We start from the raw sequence: 19,912 nt of genomic DNA, 5'->3' as shown, positions 1-19,912 counted from the left end.
AGTTCCAGGATTTCAACAACTCTCCCCTTTTCTCGTCTTCTACTCGTTGTCCTAAACTTGTTCTTCTTTTGTATTCCATAATACCAAGACTGTATCTTTTCCATTCATTCCAAGACCAGATAATCACAAACATGTCTTCTGGGCATAATGTAAGTCCAAAAATACACCTCAGGCGCATCATGGCATGCACGTTCATTCTTTGCCGCCACTTATGATACTAACAACCTTTTGCACAGGATCCGAAGCTCCTCTACGCTGTAGAGGGCATCAACGCCTACCACATTAGCAATGGCAAAGAGCAATCCCTCACTCCTTCAGGACCTCAGACCCTGTCCCTCCTCATGGTCCCGACCTCATCTGGCTTTGTTGAACCTTCAGGCACTGGCTCTGATGGAGAGGAAGACTTCTACCTGCACCTTCACCTGCCTCCTGAGCTTGACCTCCCTCTTCCCGCTACGACCCAAATCTACCACCAACCACCTACGAGCTATTTGATTCCTCGCTGGGATCTCGGCCCCGACAGCGGCGCTTTCACCCGGATCGAATTCCCTCCCACCAACTTTAGACCGGGTGTTCAGGAAGATGTCGATACTTTCGAAACAATCCTAGCTCAGTGCACTGCATTCCTCGAACGAGCAACTCCTCCTCAGCCACCAAGACCCTCCGAGAAAGCCCAAGCTAAGGCGCGCGAAGCAGCTGGCGAGCAACTCCCCGCTTACAACCCGGCTGACTATAACCCTGGAGAAGGATATGTTCAGGGCAGCCATAGCTCAAATACTGGAGGCAGAATTGTTCTTATCGATGAGGAAGATGGTAGTGTCCTTGGAGAGTTGACCGATAGCTATCAAGTGGTGGAAGACAGCAAGATCAAACCCGGTTCCAAAGGTATGTACCACAAACTTCGTTGCGATGTGCTTGGCGTTGCTAACATTTGCGCAGAACCTGTCGAGATTGCTCTTCCTACCGATGGCGGCCAGAACATTTCTGTGCAGCCTGTGTCGCAGCCATGGGCTGAGATGGACATGCACCCTGCCTATAAAAAGTCAACCATCGTGAGTAGCGCAAGCAAGGCATCTCGCCTTATTGTTACAACTTCCGATGTTGTCTCTAGAACACTTCAGAGCCAGGCCGATAACTTCACAAAGAACACAAAGCCTGTCGCCAAGCCTGTGACATTCGCCCCTACGACACATGCGCACATTCGCCGGATCAACAACTTCTCTTCTAAAGCCGCTACCTTCTCGGCGACCACTGTCGGCACCATCGGTAACTTGGCGCAGAACCTAGGTGCAAATGTCACTCGTCGCAAAGATGGTAGAGCCAGAGGTTATGACAAGGACGGTAATGCGATCGATACATATAAGCCAGGTGTTCTGAACAAGAGCTTGATGGCCTTCAACACTGTTGTTGACGGCATTGAGCAAGCCGGTCGCAATCTACTCACTGGCACGTCATCCAGCATGACGACTGTTGTCGGTCACCGCTGGGGTGAGGAGGCTGGTGAGGTGTCGCGCAATCTCGGTGGCGGTGTTAAAAACGTGGGACTTGTCTACATTGATGTGACAGGCGTATCTCGACGTGCCATTCTCAAGAGCGTTGCTAAGGGCATGGTGGTTGGCAAGGTCAAGGGCGGCGGGGAGATTATCGTGGGAGGTACTGATAATAACCCTAGCTTCGAGACAAGAGAGGGCAATGGTCAGGGTTCACAAAGCACATATGGTGATAATGCGAGCGTCGCCAGTGGATATGATCCCAACGGCAAGAAGCCTGCCAAGGGACATTACTGAGGGGTGAAGATATAGGAATAGCGAAGACTTATGACTTGATTTTGGTGTGGTTTATTTGAACTTTCTGTTGGGCGGTAATGCGGATCGATCATTTATGAATGTCTAAAAACCGTACGATTTGAGGATAAACCTTTCAATTGAGCTGTGTTAAGTACCCAATGGTACATGAGGTTTGAATGCTGGAGTAAGTGAGTTGGCAGCACAGTATGAATTCTCAAGTTCACGGTAGATCGCGGGGCAGCTACGGCCATCGCGTCGCGCCCAGTACCTAGAGCTTCACCTCGAACTCGATAAAATATTGATTTCTTCCCATCAATGTCGCGCTATGACAAAGACTAAAGCGTCCGATATTTACCAAAAACGAGGCGCCTTTCCGTCTGAGCTTGGCTTTGGCTGAACACCTTCATTGGTTGTCAAGGCTCAAATTTGGATCTTTTCATAGTTCTTCAAGATCAACACCATCAGCATCATACACCAAGCAAACGACCACTTGGTTCATGTGCCGATTTGAGCTTCTTGGTGTTATTATAATTATCATACGTGATATCGGGGATTCTATGAGATCAAGAAAGGCTCAAGATCGGTACGTTTCTTACCATTATTGTGCTATGAAGTATCACCGCTAATTATACCAAGCTCCGAACCAGAACCACAGGCATGCTCCACGAAATCCTACTCTCCCTCTCGGGACATCCCTCCCCCCTCCTACGAACCGATGCAACTCAACCTCACGCCCTCTCCGGCGTATCACCAGCCGAGCGCCAACTCCTCGCCTCAGCCGCCCACCTCAGCGACGTCCACATCAAACTCATCAGCTACACGGCCCAAGTAGCGAACTCGCACCCATCGACCATCTGTCGAGCCGTCGCAACAGCCATAGACTCCATACACCTAGCAGCCTTCCAGCGCAAAGTTCTCGATGTCGAGGCGAGCATATTACAAGATGACCCAGAGCTCGTGGGAGCTTATAATATTGTGCCGCTGACGGCGGTGATAGGCGAGTTTAAGGACTGGACTAGGAGGATGGAGTGGCTTTGGGAGATGGTCCAATTTATGCTGGCGAAGAATAAGAAGGGGGAGACATGCCATGGGGCTCAGCTCATGGATCGTCTGCGACTTGAGCTGCAGAGTGGATATAGGGATGTGCAAGAAACGGCTATGAGTCTTGTTACTGTGGCAGAAACAGCTTGGCTGAAGCAAGTTTCTGCCTGGATATTATACGGAAGACTTCCGAGCTTTGGAGGCGATGATTTCTTCGTCCAGAAGGTCGAAGAATCCGAAGAGGTAAGTTTTGTTTGACGCACTTGCGAAACATTGCTAATGGGAGCAGGAGTACATATCACGACCCAGTCTATTACCAGCATTCGTGACACCAGCTACAGCTTCATCCATGCTCTTCATCGGAAAGTCTCTAAATCACATTCGAGTCAAGAGCAGTGTCGACTCAGGCCTTCGTGGTCTCGACCACTTGTCATCGAAACTCCAAGAATTGTCCAGCCTTTCCTTTCCACTAAAAAGCACAAGCTTCTCAAGAGCCATCATTGCCGTCCGGATATCTCTATCTGAAAACACGCTTCAGAAACTTCTTCCGCTAGCCAAGGTAACGGAAATGCTACAATTACTGCGAGACTTTTTCCTCCTCGGCCGTGGTGAGTTTGCAATGCAGTTAACGCACGAGGCGGATGAAAAAATACGCAGTCGGTGGAGGCGAGCAGATAACTTGGCTTACGAAAAGGGGGACGGTCTAAAGAATGTGACGGTCAAGGAGGGTGAAGTCGCAGCAGTTCTTGCCAGGACGTGGGCTGTTCTAGCATCGATGCAGGGCCAGCATGCTGAAGAAGATGAACAACTTGAGCTTGCTCGAGATCTTTTACGACTAAATCTCACCAAGAGTAAGGCGACTACGAATTTTGGTTCTGGTTCAGGTCTCAGCCGTGATGCTGCAAGCCTCTTATCCGAATCGCCTTTTCGAAACCTCCTATTCTCTGTCCCGTCTTTGCTGTCCATCCAGATTCCTCCGCCACTGGATATGGTACTGTCACATTCAGACATACAAATATACTCGTGTATCAACGCCTACCTACTATCAATGCGCAGAGCGCACATTCGACTTACCGATTTGTGGAAGATCACCTCCTTGAGACGTCAATATCCAACCGCGAAAGGTGACCGAGAGCATATCATCCTTCTTCGAAAGCGATGGACAGCTCGATCGTCTTCAATGCGCAGCTCTTGGACAACTGCTAGTGCTGCCATATTCTTCCTAGCAGAAACAGAAGCATATCTCCAGACTGAAATTGTTGCTGGACTATGGGAGGGCTTCCATGAGTGGCTGACAGCCAATGACCCCAAGCATGGACAGTCTAGAGCGCCAACACCAACCAAATTACATGATGAATCAGGGTTGGCTTATGCAGATGAGGAAGAGGATGATGATATATGGCTAGGTAATGAAAACGACAAGCCTGCAGCTCAAGATGATACTCCCAAAGCACGAGATTCAACTCCTCCCCAAGATCCTCAGACTCTCTCTACGGCTCATCGCCTATACCTTCGCACTCTCATTCACCGTCTTCTCCTCACTCAGCCAACTTTTACACAGCCTCTATATAACCTCCTCATCCACATCGATCACCTTGTCGCCCATCTGCATCGTCTACACGCTATCTACACCTCTATAGACCTTGAAACAGATGCCGGCGTAGTCGATGCCTTTGTCGACCTGGAGTCTGAAGAGCGTGACGTTAAGCGCCGTCTTCACGACATCGAGTCCCGTGTCCGCTCTGGCATCGAAGACGTCGTCGCCGCCCTTCGCGCTCTCGAATCCGACCCCATCTTCACAGCCGAATGGGAGGGCGACACAGCTCCCGCCACTGCAACTGAGGAAGACGAAGATGATCAGCGAGACGGCAGAGCCCGGGACACAGACGATGCAGAGGAACGAGGTGGCTTCACAGCTGCACGGGTTGGTGGCATCAATCGTCTGCTCATGAAGCTCGACTTTGGCACATGGTTCGGCAGAACGGACGGCCACGATGATGTCGAGCAGCTGTAACTCGACCGCTTCTGACGTCTCTACGATTATCGCGTGAAATAGGATAACGAGCTGGTCAGACTTACATGGACGTCAATGGCAGACTTTCTCATGCCAAGGCATGTCTGCAGAAATGAAAAAGAGACGGACGTTTCCCCCGCATCTGTGGCGTTACGGATGGCACGATTCCCACGTCCCCCGATGCATCTCGAGCTGGCTTGACAGGGGTCATAGATGGGGGTGGATGAGGGTTTTTTCTTCCCTCTATCAAACCCAAATGAGTGGATGGATGGGACTAAGCATTGACTTTATACCAATGGACGAAGTAGACATGCAGCTGCAAGAAAATTTTGCGCAATATCACCAAGAATTCTGTCAGTTTCGCCTTCGTGTCAGGTCATTATTGTATCTCTTCCCAATTGTGCAGCTTTAGCCTGATTATAGCGTAAACTGGTTTTGTATGTGTTTCGTACAATCCAATAATTCTGTAGTGATTCAATTCTCTTCGAGCCATGCCCATTTTCATATCTGGGGGTAAGAGGCGTAGTCCAATCCGGGGTAAACAAAGACACCAGTTGATACCAAGCCAGGCCAGATCATCAATCCTGGGCTTTCCCATTTCTCATAGCCCTATCCAAAAACTCCCAAGCGCCTCGCATGCTGTAATCGTGGGGATAGTATTTCGAATCCCGCAAATGCCCGTCCAAAAACCTCACAGCCCAACCAGTCCATGGTGGGTGAGTACAGTAGATAACAAAACAAGAAAAATCCAAATATGTACATGTCCGTCTGTTCGTGACGTGATAAAAGGTCTGTTAAAACAAGAAAAATAGAAGTATGAAAGTCGTGATCTTATACCAACATATAGTATCCTTTCTGAAATAGAAGTATTGAAGATTCCATAAAGGTTCGTATAGGAAATATCAGGTGTGGTCGATATTATTTCCGATGTTGCCTGGTCTTTAATACGCAACGACAGGCTTACGTCCAAATCTTAATGAGCCACGGCTTGAAGAGTGTTCTTCAGAGTGGCGTCGCTGGAAGAAGCTGTGCATAAACGAGCGAGGGTTTGCGTGGTTGACATCACCGGTGTCCCGGCGGATAGCTCGGTGTGAGGGTTTCTTGGCTTGCCATCGCTCCTTAATGCAGTCGTCGACCAAGGAAATGAGGCCGGTGGCGATGATGACACTAAAGCTCTGTTAGATTAAATTACGATGATGGGGGCTCATAAAGACTTACTCAGCCACGTCAGTAATGGCATCGATGATGCTACTGTCACTAATCCAGATGTAGCAAGGGGTAACCCAAGCTCCAGCCATCTCATCGTCAAGAATTTGGTTGGGACTTCGCATCTCAGGAACAATATGAGCGACGGGTGCACCATGACCATCTCGGACGAGGTGGAATGAGACAACGTTGAGGTTCTTGTCAATTACACGCTTCCAGGCGTATGTGTGACCCCACCACTCAAACTCGTATCGCTTGTTGGTACGTCCACCTCGTCGTGCAATGTCCACACGAGCATAGTTGCTGAACTCGAGCTTGATTCGGTTTGTAGGTACCATTCGTGCCTTGGGCTTAGGCGTTGGTGAGTCTGGTTTTTCAGTGTGATGTGAACCGGACCACACGGAGGCGTTATCAGAAGTTGTAGAAGCGTTAGTACCATTGCCGAACTTGAAGATTGATGAGTTGCTAGAGGTCGGTCGGTGAAATGGAGTGGCCATCGTTCGCATAGCGGAGCTCATTGACCTTTGGAGGGCAGGTCGTGCTGCAGCGACAGTACTGGTGGGCGCTGGAGCATATGCACGTTTAGAGTTGCAAACCTCTCGACCAGAGTCCCGGCAGTAACGGCGAAGAGAAAACTCTCGGCGAGCCAGATCGTGCATGCGCAGGTGGAATAGCTGGACCGCAAGAGTGCGTCGTGTATGTCCAAAAGGAACAACGGTGTCGACGCGGAGATTCATGTTGCCGTCCGAAGTACAATCGTCATGGCGTACGGCAAGTCGGTCTAGTGAGGGGAATAGACGGCCAAAGTCTTGGGGTGTAGATGGTCGACAGGGGCGTTCGTTGGAGGTTCCGCGATAAGGAGGCAACACTGGAGGGATGTGAAGCGATTCAGGGTCAGACAGAATGTAGTCCTTGTCGGCATCCTCTTGGTCATCCTCTCTGTCGTCATCTTCATCGTCGTCATCGCCGCTTTCCTCATCCTCGTCCTCTTCTTCCTCCTCATCCTCATCCTCGTCCTCAGTTTCAAATTCCACCTCTTCGCCGCCGACTGGCAAATCTCGACACAAGGGTGCCATTTCAGATAGGACCGAGTCGTATGTGGCGATAGAGGATGAGGTAGTGTCGAATCTGTGCTCAGTTGTTGTCTTCATAGCTGCTGTAGGCCTGTTCCCTTGAGCAACGTCAAGGCACTTGTTATTGGATCCGGAAGCGGAGTGGAAAGAGGTAGGGGCTGTTGATTGAGAAGCTTCTGAGAAGTAGGAGTCGCGGCGTGAATCAGAATCGGAGGGAGCGGGAGATGTGGTGATGACAACTTTCCGTTGTCGCCGTAATGATGGTTCCGGTGTCATTGTGTGGTAGTTGTCAATTGAGTAAGGTATAGTGTTGTGGTATCCAGGGTGGTTGGTGTTGAGGGAGTAATATAGTTTAGGAGTGCGTGTAAGTGGTGTAAATGCTGAGCTTCAAGTATCAAGATGCTTGAAGTAAAAGTGTGGCGAAGTGATACTTGAGTTTGTTTGTGTGTAGTGTGTGATATATGACACAGCCAGCTTCAATCAGGTTGAGTCAGAGTCGAGAGTCGTGAATTTGACAATGTCGTAGATGAGGAGACAATCAAAAGGGATATATCTTCACCTTAAGTCGGTTCTGCCTTGATATGGATATGGATGGTAGACTAACGGACGTTGGTCGTAGGTGGGGAGGGGGGCTTATTTGGTACCGAGCCTGACCTTAATACGCAACCAGTGGAGCTGTCGAGAAGCCAGGGGTAAGAAGTGTGCTCAGGCATGGATTTGGACTCGAGGCCACATCAGGAACCTGGCGGGACGGACCACTTTTGGACCACCTGTCAACTCGGGCCACGGCGGGGGAGGCAATGAGAAGTGGAAGAAACGCCTCGCCTCGCCCCGGCCTCAGACCTCAACTCGCAGACTCGTGCTTAACCTTCAATAGACACCCCCTAGTGTCTCTTGTATGCAGCCAGCGGTGACACTGTTGCAGCCCTAGCATCTCTGGACTGCACTTTATTATTGTTGGCTGGAAGAGACAGTAAGGTATCGGCAAGAGTGAGCAATACGTTACCATTAATTAAATCATTGCTACCGTAAAGTCAACGGTGGGCAGACAATCGGGTCACAGACAGCGCCAGAAAAAGTTGGTTACTCTTAGGGAGGCAACTTCAACGGTAAGTGGCTGATAACCCCAGGCGATGCATTCCAGATTTTGACACACAACCGACTGGCTGTATCGGGGGCAGGCGCCTGAGGCATAGCGCTCTACAGCAGGAAGTAGATGACTCTAGTCCTGTCCGCGGACCGTACAACACGTCCTTCGTGGGGGAGCAGAGTAAAAGACTGCCCCGGATGAGATCCCTAGTGTACATCGGCCAGTGCTCGGCCACTAGAGTGAGCAAGAGGGTGCGCGTGTGAGGACGTTGTGACGGCGTACCACATGGCGACAGGCCACAGCTGGGGTGCAATGGCTGTTTGGAGCTCATGTCGAGCTCATAGTCACACCATGGGTGGGCTGTTTCCTCCGTCCCGTCGATTCGGTCTTCCTGGGGTGATGGGCGACAATCGTTTCTCAGTCAGGATGGCGGGTTCTGATGCCCGCCGATCGATGGGATCTCACTGAAATGGTGGTCGATCAAGGGTAGCGTCAGTAAAGGTCTGTAAGCTTGATTACTAGAGTTGGCTCGACTGCGGGCGATGAAGATGGACGTCGACAGAATTGAGTTTTTTTTTTTCTTTTTCAGGATGGTCTCGGACCAAGACCGAATAATTAACGCGCTTGCGTGCTTCGTTAGAGGTCATTGCCCGCTGTAGAGAAGCACAGATCCGTTTCTCTCCATGCTTGGAGGACCCCTAACGTTACCATTCTCCATCCCCCAAGACCCGCCAATCTTTCATCACCACGCAGAGCCAGCTGTGCTTCCCCTTCAGGTTCCCCCACGATGCCCTTGTCCTCTGTATCCAAGTACAGTATTTGGTGGAGCGAGGCGTGCGAGGCTGCTGAAACTCGGCTCGTCATGAGTTGGCTCAAGACCCATTTATTCTTCATCATTAATGAATCCGAATAAGTAGGTAACGTGCCCTGGCACTGAACGTCTCAGCATCATGACCCGAAGGAGGAATGGCGGATTTCTGGAACACGTCCCGGCTGGTTGAGTGCGTGCATGTGTACTGTATAGCCTAACGTTAGTACAGGACTGTACGGCAGACAGGCCCTGTGAGTCCAGTTGCCTAACAAGGATTCGTCGTTTGTTAGATGTTTGTCCTGATTTTGGAGAGAGTCCCTGACTTTGCAATTGAAATGAGGAGATGTTGTTCATCGATGATGCCTCGCTTAAGTCACGAGGTGATTTGAGTCATCTCTCCTTCTCTAGGTAGATTATTTCCCGATTATCTTCCCGTACCTTCCTCTGCTGGTCTGATATTTATCACGGAAGGTGCCAGCTGCCTCCAATTCCGATAATATCTCAGGCTCCAAGACATGCCACCTCAGGCATCACAAATGCACATACACAGTAAATATTTCCTTTCTATATTCTATGCGAGTCAGTCAAACGTCAAATATATACTGTATCAACCTCAAACTGCACGTTAATAGCCATCTGAGTTTATGAGAAGTTACCTATTCCTGGCTCTGTGTATCACCACGCCAAATCCTTGCATTTTTGGGGTTTCCTTCACCATCCACCACTATTTTCAGCTTCCACCAACCACGCCTGATCTCAACCATCCAACTCATTTTTTCACTCAGCGTTCATGGATCTCTTTGGCTTCTCTCCTCGATCCATAATGTCTTTGACCACCCCGGTGACCCCGGGATCTCATATGCAAGGCCGATTGGATCCCACGGCATCTCACTCAGGGTTGCACATAACCTTGGATAGTTTGGGCCTACTACTAACACTAGGAGCTCATGATCGAACGCGTCAGCCTTCTCTATCTGCCGTGTTTGCCTCGTTAATGAGGTTGAAATTATCTATTCGCTGGCAATGTCGGTGACGAGGCTGTAATGACGATTCAACTCAACAGAGCCACATCCTTTGACATGGCCTGTGGTGAATGGGAATGCCAGGCTGTGATGTCCTCTACTCCGCCATTGACCTAGTTTTGAAGTGCTTCTATTTAGGGAGCTGTCATGACAAGGGTGCGCTAGGCAAGAGCCTAAAATGATCACTGATGGTCCATTATCAAATTCACTATCCACAGTTTACAGCATCAGCCTTGGCGATTTGTCTGCTGCGCCAGATGGATTTGCTAAGCTGCCAATAGGTTTAATTGACTCACTGCGACTACTGGCCCGTCCCGCTCCATACATATCCCGGCGTCAATATTTACGCGGCGGGTCAGCCAACTCATTCATGACTGAGCTGGCCCATGATACTTGGACAAGATGTCATGGGGCAGCTTGTCGAAGGCAGCAATCACGAAGCACGACAGTGATGTCTTCTTCTTGCTGTGGTCACAATTGGATCCTCAGTATGGGGTTTAGCGGATGGAACTCGGTATTTCTCAGAATTCGATCTTGACACCCAGGGAATGCCTTGCTTTGGGACCCAACACCTCCATCATCATGCATCCTAGCGTGTAGGATTTGAGACGCCATCGACACTTTAAAGCATTCGGGTTTCATACACGTCACTATTCGCCGCTACACTATCAATTTGAGAGTGAATCGTACAACATTCTGTACACGCTGCCATACTTCTCAGTTACACGACTGAAATGATCTTCAATCCGGGTTCGAAACTGTGTGTCCTACCCTGCAGCATCATCCCACCTCTTGGTTCGCATCGCACGCGCTGAACATGTAAGCCAAATGCGATTTATGACCATGAAGTCGACCCATCGAGATGCAGTCCTTGCTCATGTGTTGGCAGTCCATTCGTCGTTGTGAGCTCTGGCCCCTGTTTACTGAAATGATTTGGCCAATCGCAAGATCAGTCCTTCTTTTCTATACCAAACAAGCACCCTGAGACCGTGTCCACGACCTGCCTGGGAGTCAGTTCAATCATCAAGTTGTCGTATTTGGAGGTCCCTTGGCGTTGCGCCGTTCCTGTGCCTGACCATCATGAGGCCGCAATCTTGGAATAAAGGAACCATCTCATCTGCTAGAATTTTGAAGAAGCGGAGTTTGCTTACAGCATCCATTTGACCGCCTGACTGTCCCAATCAGAGTAGAAGCAGATGTATTTCCATTTTCGTTCACCTACACGAAGCTGTAGTTGCGGATACACCACTCATCAGAACCCTATGTCGTCATGCCACAAGCACCACAGCTTTTTGGTAAGCTTCAAGTCTCGAGGTCACCGAGCTGACCTCACTTTGTCTCGGGCCAGACCCAATCTCCATCATCTCGACCTAAGCCGCTTATTGGCGCAGTTGATCTGTTTCCTCGTCCATCTGTTCACTACTGCACCTAGCCGAGACCAGCAGGTCGGCTTGACGCAATGCTATGGGAACTAAGCTAGCGACTGTAACTTTCGAGATGCAGTTACTTAATTGAGAAGTTGAGAGCATCATGGCCCTGAGATGATTGGGCTCATAACGAAGGCTTCGAGTGAAGCTTAGAGGCATATAGAGTCTGGCCTCAGAATCGATAGCCGCCAACAACACCTCGACCATGATAGCCGAGCGTAGCCACATACCCCAAGTTCAGGCTGAGAAATATCTGACGCCTCACTTTCCGCCTGAACGGACGGCTGTTTTCCCCGCGCTTGTCTTCATATTCACGTGTTGGAGATGGAGGTAGCGGCCCGTCGGTGGAATATGCCACTATCAGGCTCTTGCACAATGAACAAGAAGTACCCTTGAGGCGAGAACAGTCGATGCATGGATGATTTGGCTGAATTCCGAATGGACAACAGCCGGACCTTCGGACCCTGCGCCTTTTCTGCCGCCCTTCCCGATGCATCTGCACATTGTGCCTAACAACTTGACGGGAATCAGCTATTTGTTGAATCATGAGTGTAGGTCTCTGATACGCGAGATGTTGTGTACAAGTTGTCCTGTGCGTTTCAACGTGGGCCATGGCCATCCTTTGCCTGCCGCCGTGACCACGCGATTTAAGTTGAGCATTATTCATCAGGCATTAACTTTTGCTATCTCATCCCGCGTCCAGGGTATCTTGTTTGTTGCATTGAAATCTTCTTTCCTACTCTTCCCGATGTCATGAAGGGGCGACATGACCAACAGATCTTATTATCACTCCACCTATAGTCATGGAATCCGCTGAGTTCAATCATATCTTTCCTGCTTACACAAACTTCAAACCTTGAAGGTCCAAGACATCGTGCCCACCATCTTATTTTTCATGATACTGTCTCATGCGAGTTGGGTTCCCTTTTAGGTAGCATGCCATGAGCTTTTGCAATACCATCCACCTGTCAAACTGTCATCCAAGATATGATTTGACGCTCAATTCTCCGCCATTTGAAGATCTTGTCGATCGAAGTAACGACAGACACAATACTTCCTTGCGCTATACAATGTAACTCTCCAAGGCCTCAGTTGTAGCCGGCAAGAGTTAGAATCGTGGCCGTGGAACCGCTGCATAGACGGCCGGGCCGTGCCTGAAATAAACGATGTCTCGGATTCATGTGAGACTTTGTTTAACAGAGACAATCATGGGATTCTCAATGTGTGAGATGCTGAAAGTGAAGTCAAGAGGTGACACAGGATAAGACGTATTGGTCGATACCTAACATAGCCTACTGAATCGAACTGCTTTACAACTAACTAAATCTCCCATGTTCCACTCGTCTCCTACAGTTTCTTATCTGAGCACACACCTTGCATCGCATCATTTCCTTCTCCTCCTGTAACGCTCTCGAGTCCTGAACCCACCACTCAACGCCTGAGGATACAGCCACGGCCCAACTACCAGTCTTGAACTCATCCTATTATTCGTCGTTATCATCATTAAGGACATCTGCTCCTAGAGATCGCCATCACCCTTGCTACGCCGTCCCCAGTTGCACTAGGACTGGCTGTTCCAGCCAACCCAGCTTCGTGGCATGACGCGCCAGATCTTGACCTCTCCGCTACGAAGGTCGTCAAGCTTGAAGCTCTCTACCTTGACCTTCTTGCTCTCGCGGCCTTGCTCCCATGCACGCACCTTCTTCTTGGTGCCATCCCACTCAGATACTACAGCGACGTGGTCGGGTTTGCCCACCTCGGCAGAGTACTTTGCGTGCATAGGACCGTGCTTGCCTTGGAACTTGGCGTTGCGGATTGTAATGATGTCGCCAGCGCGGATCACGTCGTTCTGTTGAGTCGATGCATTGGCCATGTTTGAATAGACAAGGGCACCGTAGGCACGAGTACCAACAGGAGGAAGAGCGTCCTTGTAAGGCTTGAGAAGTTCTAGAACAAGACCTTGAGGAGTGCCGTCCGCGACAACAGAGTCTTTCTTGGCCGCTACAGCCGTAGAGATATGGCGACCAAATCGCTCATAAAACTCTTCCATCTGATCTTGGCGGAGGGGACGCGGCGGCGGCTCGTGGCGTTGCTCAAGCTGGACATCTGATGGATCGTAAGGGTCGTATCGAATTGTCAAGAAGGTTTGTGAGTAGTCTTGATATAAGATAAAGATTTCGCGAGTTATCGTCGTTTGTTGACCGCCATTGGTAGATGTTGACTCTTCGGCCTCGAAGTAAATATCTTTACGTCCCTGGAGAACGGGCGGTACTTGGTTAGATTGCTTCCACCAGCCACTCTGGATAGCGAGGTCCAAGTCATTCGCAATAAAACCTGACTCCATAGACATCGACGGTCGGTGGACATCCATAGATCGTCTGTTTCCAGCAGCAGCCCTCGAAATATCCAAAGATTGTCGGCCGGAGGTGCGGCCTGCAGGAACACCGGGAGGAGGGGGGGCTCTTCGATCTACCGGAGAAGTAACAGATGGCGACTGGGGGAATATACCCTCCTCCTCGATCTTGGGCGTTCTGGGGGCATAGCCGTGTCCTCCAGGAGGTGCCGAATAATGATAGGGGTCATAATCTTCTTCCAGGCGCGGCGACTGGGGTGGTTGAGGGGGAAGTAGATTTGCTGGAGGGGGAGGGGGAGGTGCTGCGCGTGGCACGTCAATAGATTGTCGCTTGCTCTCTGTAGGTGGAGGCGGTGGAGGAGCAGCGCGAGGTGTATCGATAGATTGCCGCTTGTTCTCAGGAGGCGGCTGCGAAGGCACAGGCGGAGGGATGGCTCTGGGAGCCGTGGCTGTGGGAATAGGGGGTGGTAGTTTAGGAGGAACATCGGAGACTGGCGATAGAATAGTGTTATCTTCCAGGCTTGATTCACGAGCGTGTGACTTCAAGGCATCTTTGTGGGGAACTGAGGAAGCAATATCGGTATCGTAATCGCCCTCGTATTCTGTAAGTTCCTCAGCTTCTTCCTCGCCAGCTTGAGGGGGTCTCCTGGTATGTTGTGCCTGGGAATCTTGGGTAGACTGCCGACGAAGACCACCTGGAGGAGGCGGAGGAGGAGGCCGACTCTGCGCTGGGAGAGCTGGTGCAGATCCAGGAATAGGTGGTGGCAGTCGACTTAATCTATTGCTAGCATTAGATCCAGGAGATGTAGGGCTGAACTCCTCGCGGGTAGGGGACAGTGGTGGCGATCTCGCAGGCAAGTGAGGAGGCTGAACTGGGGGTGGTGCCATAGGGGGAGACCTTGTCGCAACTACAGGTGTTTCTCGCTCGCTATCACGGCTGCCGGAGAGTTCATCACCGGACTGGGATCCTTCAGACTGAGACTTCACGTCGGCAGGAGGTGCGGGAGGAGGAGGACGAGCTGGAACTAATAAGTGTCATGATCCTTTTGGATTAGGCATTCACTTACATTCGGATGGCACAGGAGGGAGTGCTCCTCGACTGCCGGGAACAGAAGGAGGGCCTGTAGGATCTCGAGGAGGAACTGAGTGACGGTCAGCATCGAAACTAGACCTTGACATTCGATGATACATACTTGTAGGTGCAGCGTGAGGCGCAGGAGTAGTGTCACTCTCATCCTCCTCCTCTGCCGTCTCTGCATGCTCTGGAACTCGGGGCGGCTGAGACGGCACAGGTGGTGGTGGCGCTCGGGTAGCTGGTTCATGTTCCTCAGGACGGGATGGCTCCTCAGGCTTACTTGAACCGCCAAATCCAGGCAAAGCCATCATAGTAGGAACTGGTGGTGCAGCATGGCTTGTTGGCGATGCCTCCTCGACAGTATCGTCAAATGATGTTCGCTCTGGCTTTGGGGCCTTCTTCTTTTTAGGAGGAGGGGCTGGCGCAGGCATAGGGGCACCAAACATGCCATGGAAACCCATACCACCGCTCATCTTGGCCATTCTCGCCCGTAACTCCTCTTTACGCCTGACTTCAGGGTCCATCTCCTCCTCCTCCTCTTCGTCTTCCTCGTCCCCTTCCTCGCTATCCTCCTTTCTTGATGTCGATGCCTCAGGAGGAGGACCGGCGTGTATAGGCAATGCAGGTGCTCGCGGTGCGTTCCTAGCCACGCCGTCACTATCATCACGCTCCGTTAAGTCATCATTGCCTTCGGTTGTGTCGCCCGCACCAGACATATCCGCCTCATTACCATCATGGACAGGATCCACAGCAGGTCCCTTGGAAGACCTACGGCGTGGAGGGGGTGGCAGGCGATTTTGTCGCGGCTCGTCCATAGATGTTCTGGCATCAGTATCCTGGGTGTCTCTGCGCTCGAGAGGAGCATGAGGCTCTTGAGGCGAAGTCTCCGCCTCGACCGGGGTATCAATATGCCCGACACTCTCACGCTTCTTCTGAGGCTTTTTCGGCTTCTCCTTCTTAGCAGCAGCATCGGCATGTCTTGCCGCTTGCTCCTGCTGCTGCTTTTGAAGCAGTGCAATACGCTCCTTTAAACTTGTAGGCTTGGGCTGATCTTCATCTTCGCCACCCTGACCTTCACTTGGTACAAGCCCGGCCCTCTCAGCCTGTCCTTGGGTTTCGGCCTCCCGTTCCTTGATTTCAGGATCCTCGTCGCGCCGGTACACCTTGGCGGTTGGAGCCTGCTGCGGTGGAGGTATGAAAGCATTGCGACTAGGGGGAGGGGCCACAAACGGCTTCTTTATAAAACCTGTACCTGAGCCAGCCAGACCACTTGGCTTAAAGGGCGCAACAGGAGGCGCTGCGGGCTTATTAAACGCCGCAATGCGATCCTTAAACGAGCTAGCAGAAGGCTTCTCTGCCTTGGGAGGAGGTCCAGAGGGCTTGGGCTTCGGTGAAGCTGCAGCCGGAGCTTGAGGAGCGGGGGCTGGAGGCTCAGGTTTAGGAACTGCAACAGGCGGGGGGGCTGTAGCCTGGACGGGTTCGACGGGCTTTGAAGGAGCAGGCTCCGGGACGGCCGGGGCAGCCGGTTCGGGAGCCGAATGCTTATGTACGGGTTCATAGGCTTCTTCGATCTCGGGCTCAGGTTCGGGCGCGGGGATTGAAGGAGCCTCTTGTTGAACAGGTGGCAGTGGGGGAGAAGCGATATCTTCGGCGGGTTGAGTAGGTTCGGGCTCTTTCTTAGTACGAGTTCGAGCTGGACGAGGAGGTGCGGTAGGCTCAAACTTCTCGACAAAGTTGCGAGGGAAAATGCCCTCTTGCTTCACGCCGTGGTCGTCAACATATTCCCCGCCATACCAGTCGGCGTCCTCCTCTTCAGTAACAGTGATGACCTGCCCGATACTAAAGTTGAGGTCGTCCTCATGAGGCGATGAGTACTCGTATATGGCCTTGACTCTGAATGGCGCGGCCATTTTTGCTGGTGATTGATCCTCTGGAAGCTCTCTTGCAGGACAAATGCTGCCCGAGGCTGGGATCAAAGCTGCTCGGGGCGTGTGGCTGTATGGAGCAACAAGGTATATAGTCAGTGGATAGGTATTCGTAGGCTAGGTCAACAGCTTGCTTGCTTGCTCGCTTGATTGAGTGTGGGGCACGACAGGGGGGCGTCGTCAGCCTGTGGGATCAAGTGAGGCGGGGGAGGATATAGTGATGCGTTGTTTGAAGGCGCAGTCTATGTAGGAAGGCGATTGCTCGGTTTTTAATATGCGATAGGAAGTATTAAGTGGGAATGGATGCTTGGATCCTCAAGAGGAAAAGCATGAGAGAGATGAGATGCAGGTTGCAAGGAGGCGGGTGGTGTTTAGCGGAGCACATGAGAGCCCTGGAAAGCATAGGCCTGGAGCTGGGGCGTTTGTCGACGTCAGCGCTATGAGCCCGTCACTCCGTCCATCTCACGGCTAAAAGTGTTAGGCGCGTGGACAATGGTACTTCCAGTTTAGTGGAAGGGAAGTTTCCAGTTCAGTTATAGTCGGTTGATGCCTAGTTCCGATGATGGTCGGCCATGACTATCACGATAAGACTTACGTTTCTTTAGGTAGTGAATGACAGTGATGTAAGACAGGCAACAGAGCCTATAAAATCGGGGAAGCAATCATGAGTTGAATTTTGGTGCATTGGCATCGCATTGCGCTTTATCTTTAATTCGCGGGGTCGTACGTTAGGTATCTCTTACTATGGCCGAACAGCCCGAAACGAAAGCTCAAGGCATGACAACATGGGCCAGCAGAAACACTGGCTGGGCTTCTAAAACAACCAATTGTCCATGCGTTGTATCAAGCACGAACAAACACTGGCCTGTCATACTTTGAAACCCATTGCTTATACCGTTTCTGTCATATAAACGTAACCAGATGAAAAAATAAAAATAAAATGACTGACTGGACTGTGCATCATCCATCCATGATGGAGAGACTTGATTCTTGTTTGATTGGTTGGTTCATTGGACCTTTCGAGGTCCTGAGGCCATCATAAAAACATTCACTGCCTGACTATTCTCAGGTACTAGCCTGTATTCATTATTTTGTCATCAGTCAATAAGGTCCAATCGTTCTTCTGACAGTCTCCCCTCCTTCAGTGGATTGCCACTTGTAAAACAGAAGCTAGCAGAGGTTGCGGGGCCATTTCTGGATCTTTCTGAGCTCCAAATTCGAGTTGAGTTGGGATCAATATTACACATCCTTTTCTCAAGACCATACTACCCATTCACCATGGCCTCAACGTCAAAACAACCCCCAAAGGGTATTCTCAAGAAGCCCAAGTCTATCAAAGAACGAAATGCCGACCCTAGAGAAATCGCCATAGAGCATGCCAAGATCATCCAGCATCGTAAAGACCTTGAAGCAGAAATTCTCGACAGCTTGGTCCTCCTCTCTGAATACCCTCTCGTCCGCGAACCACCTCACAATGCCTCCAACCCTTCTCCATCCGATGTCGCCGACTTCAAGGCTCATGTGCGACTCTTCCAACCTTCAGATTACGACGACCTCGTTATCGAGCGCAATGTGAACGAGCTTTGCGGCTACACCCTCTGCCCGCGACCACGACGGAATACGGGTCCTGGAGGCCAGTGGAAGATTTCCAACGGAAATATCATGAAGCGCGAGGACCTAGAAAAATGGTGCTCCAACCAATGCGCCCGTCGCGCTCTTTACGTCAAGGTGCAGCTGAACGAGACAGCTGCCTGGGAGCGGGCAGGTATCCCAGATATTGAGATCGATTTACTCGACGAGGACAAATCGAAGGAAACAGAGGTCGACCGGGCTGCCCGAGAGCTTGGTCAGCTGAAGCTCGAAGAGCAAAGACAAGCAGCTCGAGATGAGTCCGCTCTTGCTCTCGAGCGAGGCGAACCAGATGCATCGCGGAGCAAGAGCAAGAAGATGAATATCACACTGAAGGAGAATGATCCTAAAGCGCCATCCACTGCGTCTGACAAGCCCGAAGTCTACGATGACGAACATTTGCTTGTTGAGGGTTACAGAACAAAACTCAACCTGGAGGATAAGAAAAAGGAGTAACAAAATCATGTCTTGGGTGTTCGTAGCATTTATTCGTACGATAAGCGTTGGCGACTCATGTATCATAAGCAGGGTCATAATAAGGATAGGAAGATACCCCATCAAAACGCCGGCAAATACTGGTCCCATTAATGTAGACAACAGCATCACAGTCCCTCGGCTCAGTTCCTGAAACGTGCGAACTGGCCTTGGGCAAGGTCATATTCACAGAAGCAAGGAGAGTAATTGGCGATCAAGCGTCATCTCTAGAGATATCCAGAGAATCGGCGACACCTTGGGGGGTCGAAAGATCTTTCTTTGAGACCTATGCACTCACTGTCCTAAGACGCCAAGTAGTGAAACCCTGTAAATGCCAGACACCCATCATAATAATCCCAAATACCAATTTTTTAGTCGCGGCGAGGGCGGTCGCCGTATCGTCGTCCACCACGCTCGGGAACCTGCTGCTGAGTGACGGGGATGACGTTGACGGGAATAGACTCGAACTGCATGTAATGTTAATATCTCGTCCGGTTTGTTCAGATTTCGTAGGGGTACATACGCCAAGGTGCTTGAGGAGGTCCTTGGTCTCGCCATCGACGTCGAGCTGGCCGCTCTCGGAGTTCTGGGTGAAGTCCAGAGCAGAGACCTCAGGAACGTATTGATCCTTGCGCTCACGCTCCTCCTCCTGAAGCTTGAAGGAGATACCGCGGACGGGTCCACGCTGAATTCGCTTCATCAAGTGGGTGGTGTAGCCGGCAATCTATAATGATCCTCAATCAGTCGCTGTCCTCGGTCGCATTTCGTCTAGCTGGTATTTCTAACCTTGTTGCGGAGGCGCTTGGAAGCAATGATAGCGATCTCATCACAGATACGCTTGTTGGTCTCGAAGTCCAGGGTGAGCTTGGGGTAGTAACGCTCAATGATGACCTTGGCGGACTTCTTGACAGTCTTGGTGCGAACGCGACCCATTTTGGCGGTATTGGACTGTTGGACGTTGGGGGATAGCTTTGAAGAAAGTCGC

The 19,912-nt window shown here is 50.9% G+C and overlaps 6 protein-coding genes across 6 annotated transcripts; 3 read left to right on the top strand and 3 right to left on the bottom strand.

Annotated features, from left to right (window-relative positions):
• Nucleotides 1–131: 131 nt before the first annotated feature.
• On the top strand, nucleotides 132–1,787 carry BKA55DRAFT_595927 (senescence-associated protein-domain-containing protein; the record flags this gene model as incomplete). The annotated part of the gene is made up of 3 exons (XM_046195876.1): nucleotides 132–149; nucleotides 237–885; nucleotides 940–1,787. The coding sequence occupies 3 exons, from the start codon at nucleotides 132–134 to the stop codon at nucleotides 1,785–1,787; spliced, it is 1,515 nt and encodes a 504-aa protein (XP_046046995.1).
• Nucleotides 1,788–2,073: 286 nt separating this feature from the next.
• On the top strand, nucleotides 2,074–4,930 carry BKA55DRAFT_574958 (Spc98 family-domain-containing protein). Its single transcript, XM_046193338.1, has 4 exons — nucleotides 2,074–2,370; nucleotides 2,424–3,071; nucleotides 3,118–4,850; nucleotides 4,908–4,930. The coding sequence occupies exons 2-3, from the start codon at nucleotides 2,445–2,447 to the stop codon at nucleotides 4,840–4,842; spliced, it is 2,352 nt and encodes a 783-aa protein (XP_046046994.1). The 5' UTR covers nucleotides 2,074–2,370; nucleotides 2,424–2,444; the 3' UTR covers nucleotides 4,843–4,850; nucleotides 4,908–4,930.
• An 853-nt stretch (nucleotides 4,931–5,783) lies between these two features.
• BKA55DRAFT_541757 (uncharacterized protein) lies at nucleotides 5,784–7,397 on the bottom strand (the record flags this gene model as incomplete). The annotated part of the gene is made up of 2 exons (XM_046190410.1): nucleotides 5,784–6,009; nucleotides 6,061–7,397. 2 exons carry the CDS (start codon nucleotides 7,395–7,397, stop codon nucleotides 5,784–5,786), a joined length of 1,563 nt encoding a protein of 520 aa, XP_046046993.1.
• Nucleotides 7,398–13,032: 5,635 nt separating this feature from the next.
• Nucleotides 13,033–16,809, bottom strand: BKA55DRAFT_541756 (uncharacterized protein; the record flags this gene model as incomplete). Its single annotated transcript, XM_046190409.1, has 3 exons — nucleotides 13,033–14,843; nucleotides 14,892–14,966; nucleotides 15,018–16,809. The coding sequence occupies 3 exons, from the start codon at nucleotides 16,807–16,809 to the stop codon at nucleotides 13,033–13,035; spliced, it is 3,678 nt and encodes a 1,225-aa protein (XP_046046992.1).
• Nucleotides 16,810–17,865: 1,056 nt separating this feature from the next.
• On the top strand, nucleotides 17,866–19,061 carry BKA55DRAFT_97624 (Rtr1/RPAP2 family-domain-containing protein). Its single transcript, XM_046201705.1, has one exon. The coding sequence runs from the start codon at nucleotides 18,103–18,105 to the stop codon at nucleotides 18,907–18,909; it is 807 nt and encodes a 268-aa protein (XP_046046991.1). The 5' UTR covers nucleotides 17,866–18,102; the 3' UTR covers nucleotides 18,910–19,061.
• Nucleotides 19,062–19,298: 237 nt separating this feature from the next.
• BKA55DRAFT_595922 (ribosomal protein S17e) lies at nucleotides 19,299–19,860 on the bottom strand (the record flags this gene model as incomplete). Its single annotated transcript, XM_046195875.1, has 3 exons — nucleotides 19,299–19,394; nucleotides 19,451–19,651; nucleotides 19,714–19,860. The coding sequence occupies 3 exons, from the start codon at nucleotides 19,858–19,860 to the stop codon at nucleotides 19,299–19,301; spliced, it is 444 nt and encodes a 147-aa protein (XP_046046990.1).
• Between the last annotated feature and the right edge of the window lie 52 nt (nucleotides 19,861–19,912).

Source organism: Fusarium redolens (assembly GCF_020744475.1).
Source record: "Fusarium redolens strain MPI-CAGE-AT-0023 chromosome Unknown BKA55scaffold_12, whole genome shotgun sequence".
In the NCBI taxonomy this organism is placed as follows: Eukaryota; Fungi; Ascomycota; class Sordariomycetes; order Hypocreales; family Nectriaceae; genus Fusarium; species Fusarium redolens.
This window is presented reverse-complemented; position numbering and strand designations above follow the sequence as displayed.

What these genes read in the sequence shown, in the direction of transcription:
- BKA55DRAFT_97624 (XM_046201705.1), top strand. Translation starts at nt 18,103, where the DNA reads ATGGCCTCAACGTCAAAACAACCCCCAAAGGGTATTCTCAAGAAGCCC.
- BKA55DRAFT_574958 (XM_046193338.1), top strand. Translation starts at nt 2,445, where the DNA reads ATGCTCCACGAAATCCTACTCTCCCTCTCGGGACATCCCTCCCCCCTC. An exon ending in AGGTCGAAGAATCCGAAGAG is followed by an intron (nt 3,072 to 3,117) that starts GTAAGTTTTGTT and finishes TAATGGGAGCAG; the next exon opens with GAGTACATATCACGACCCAG.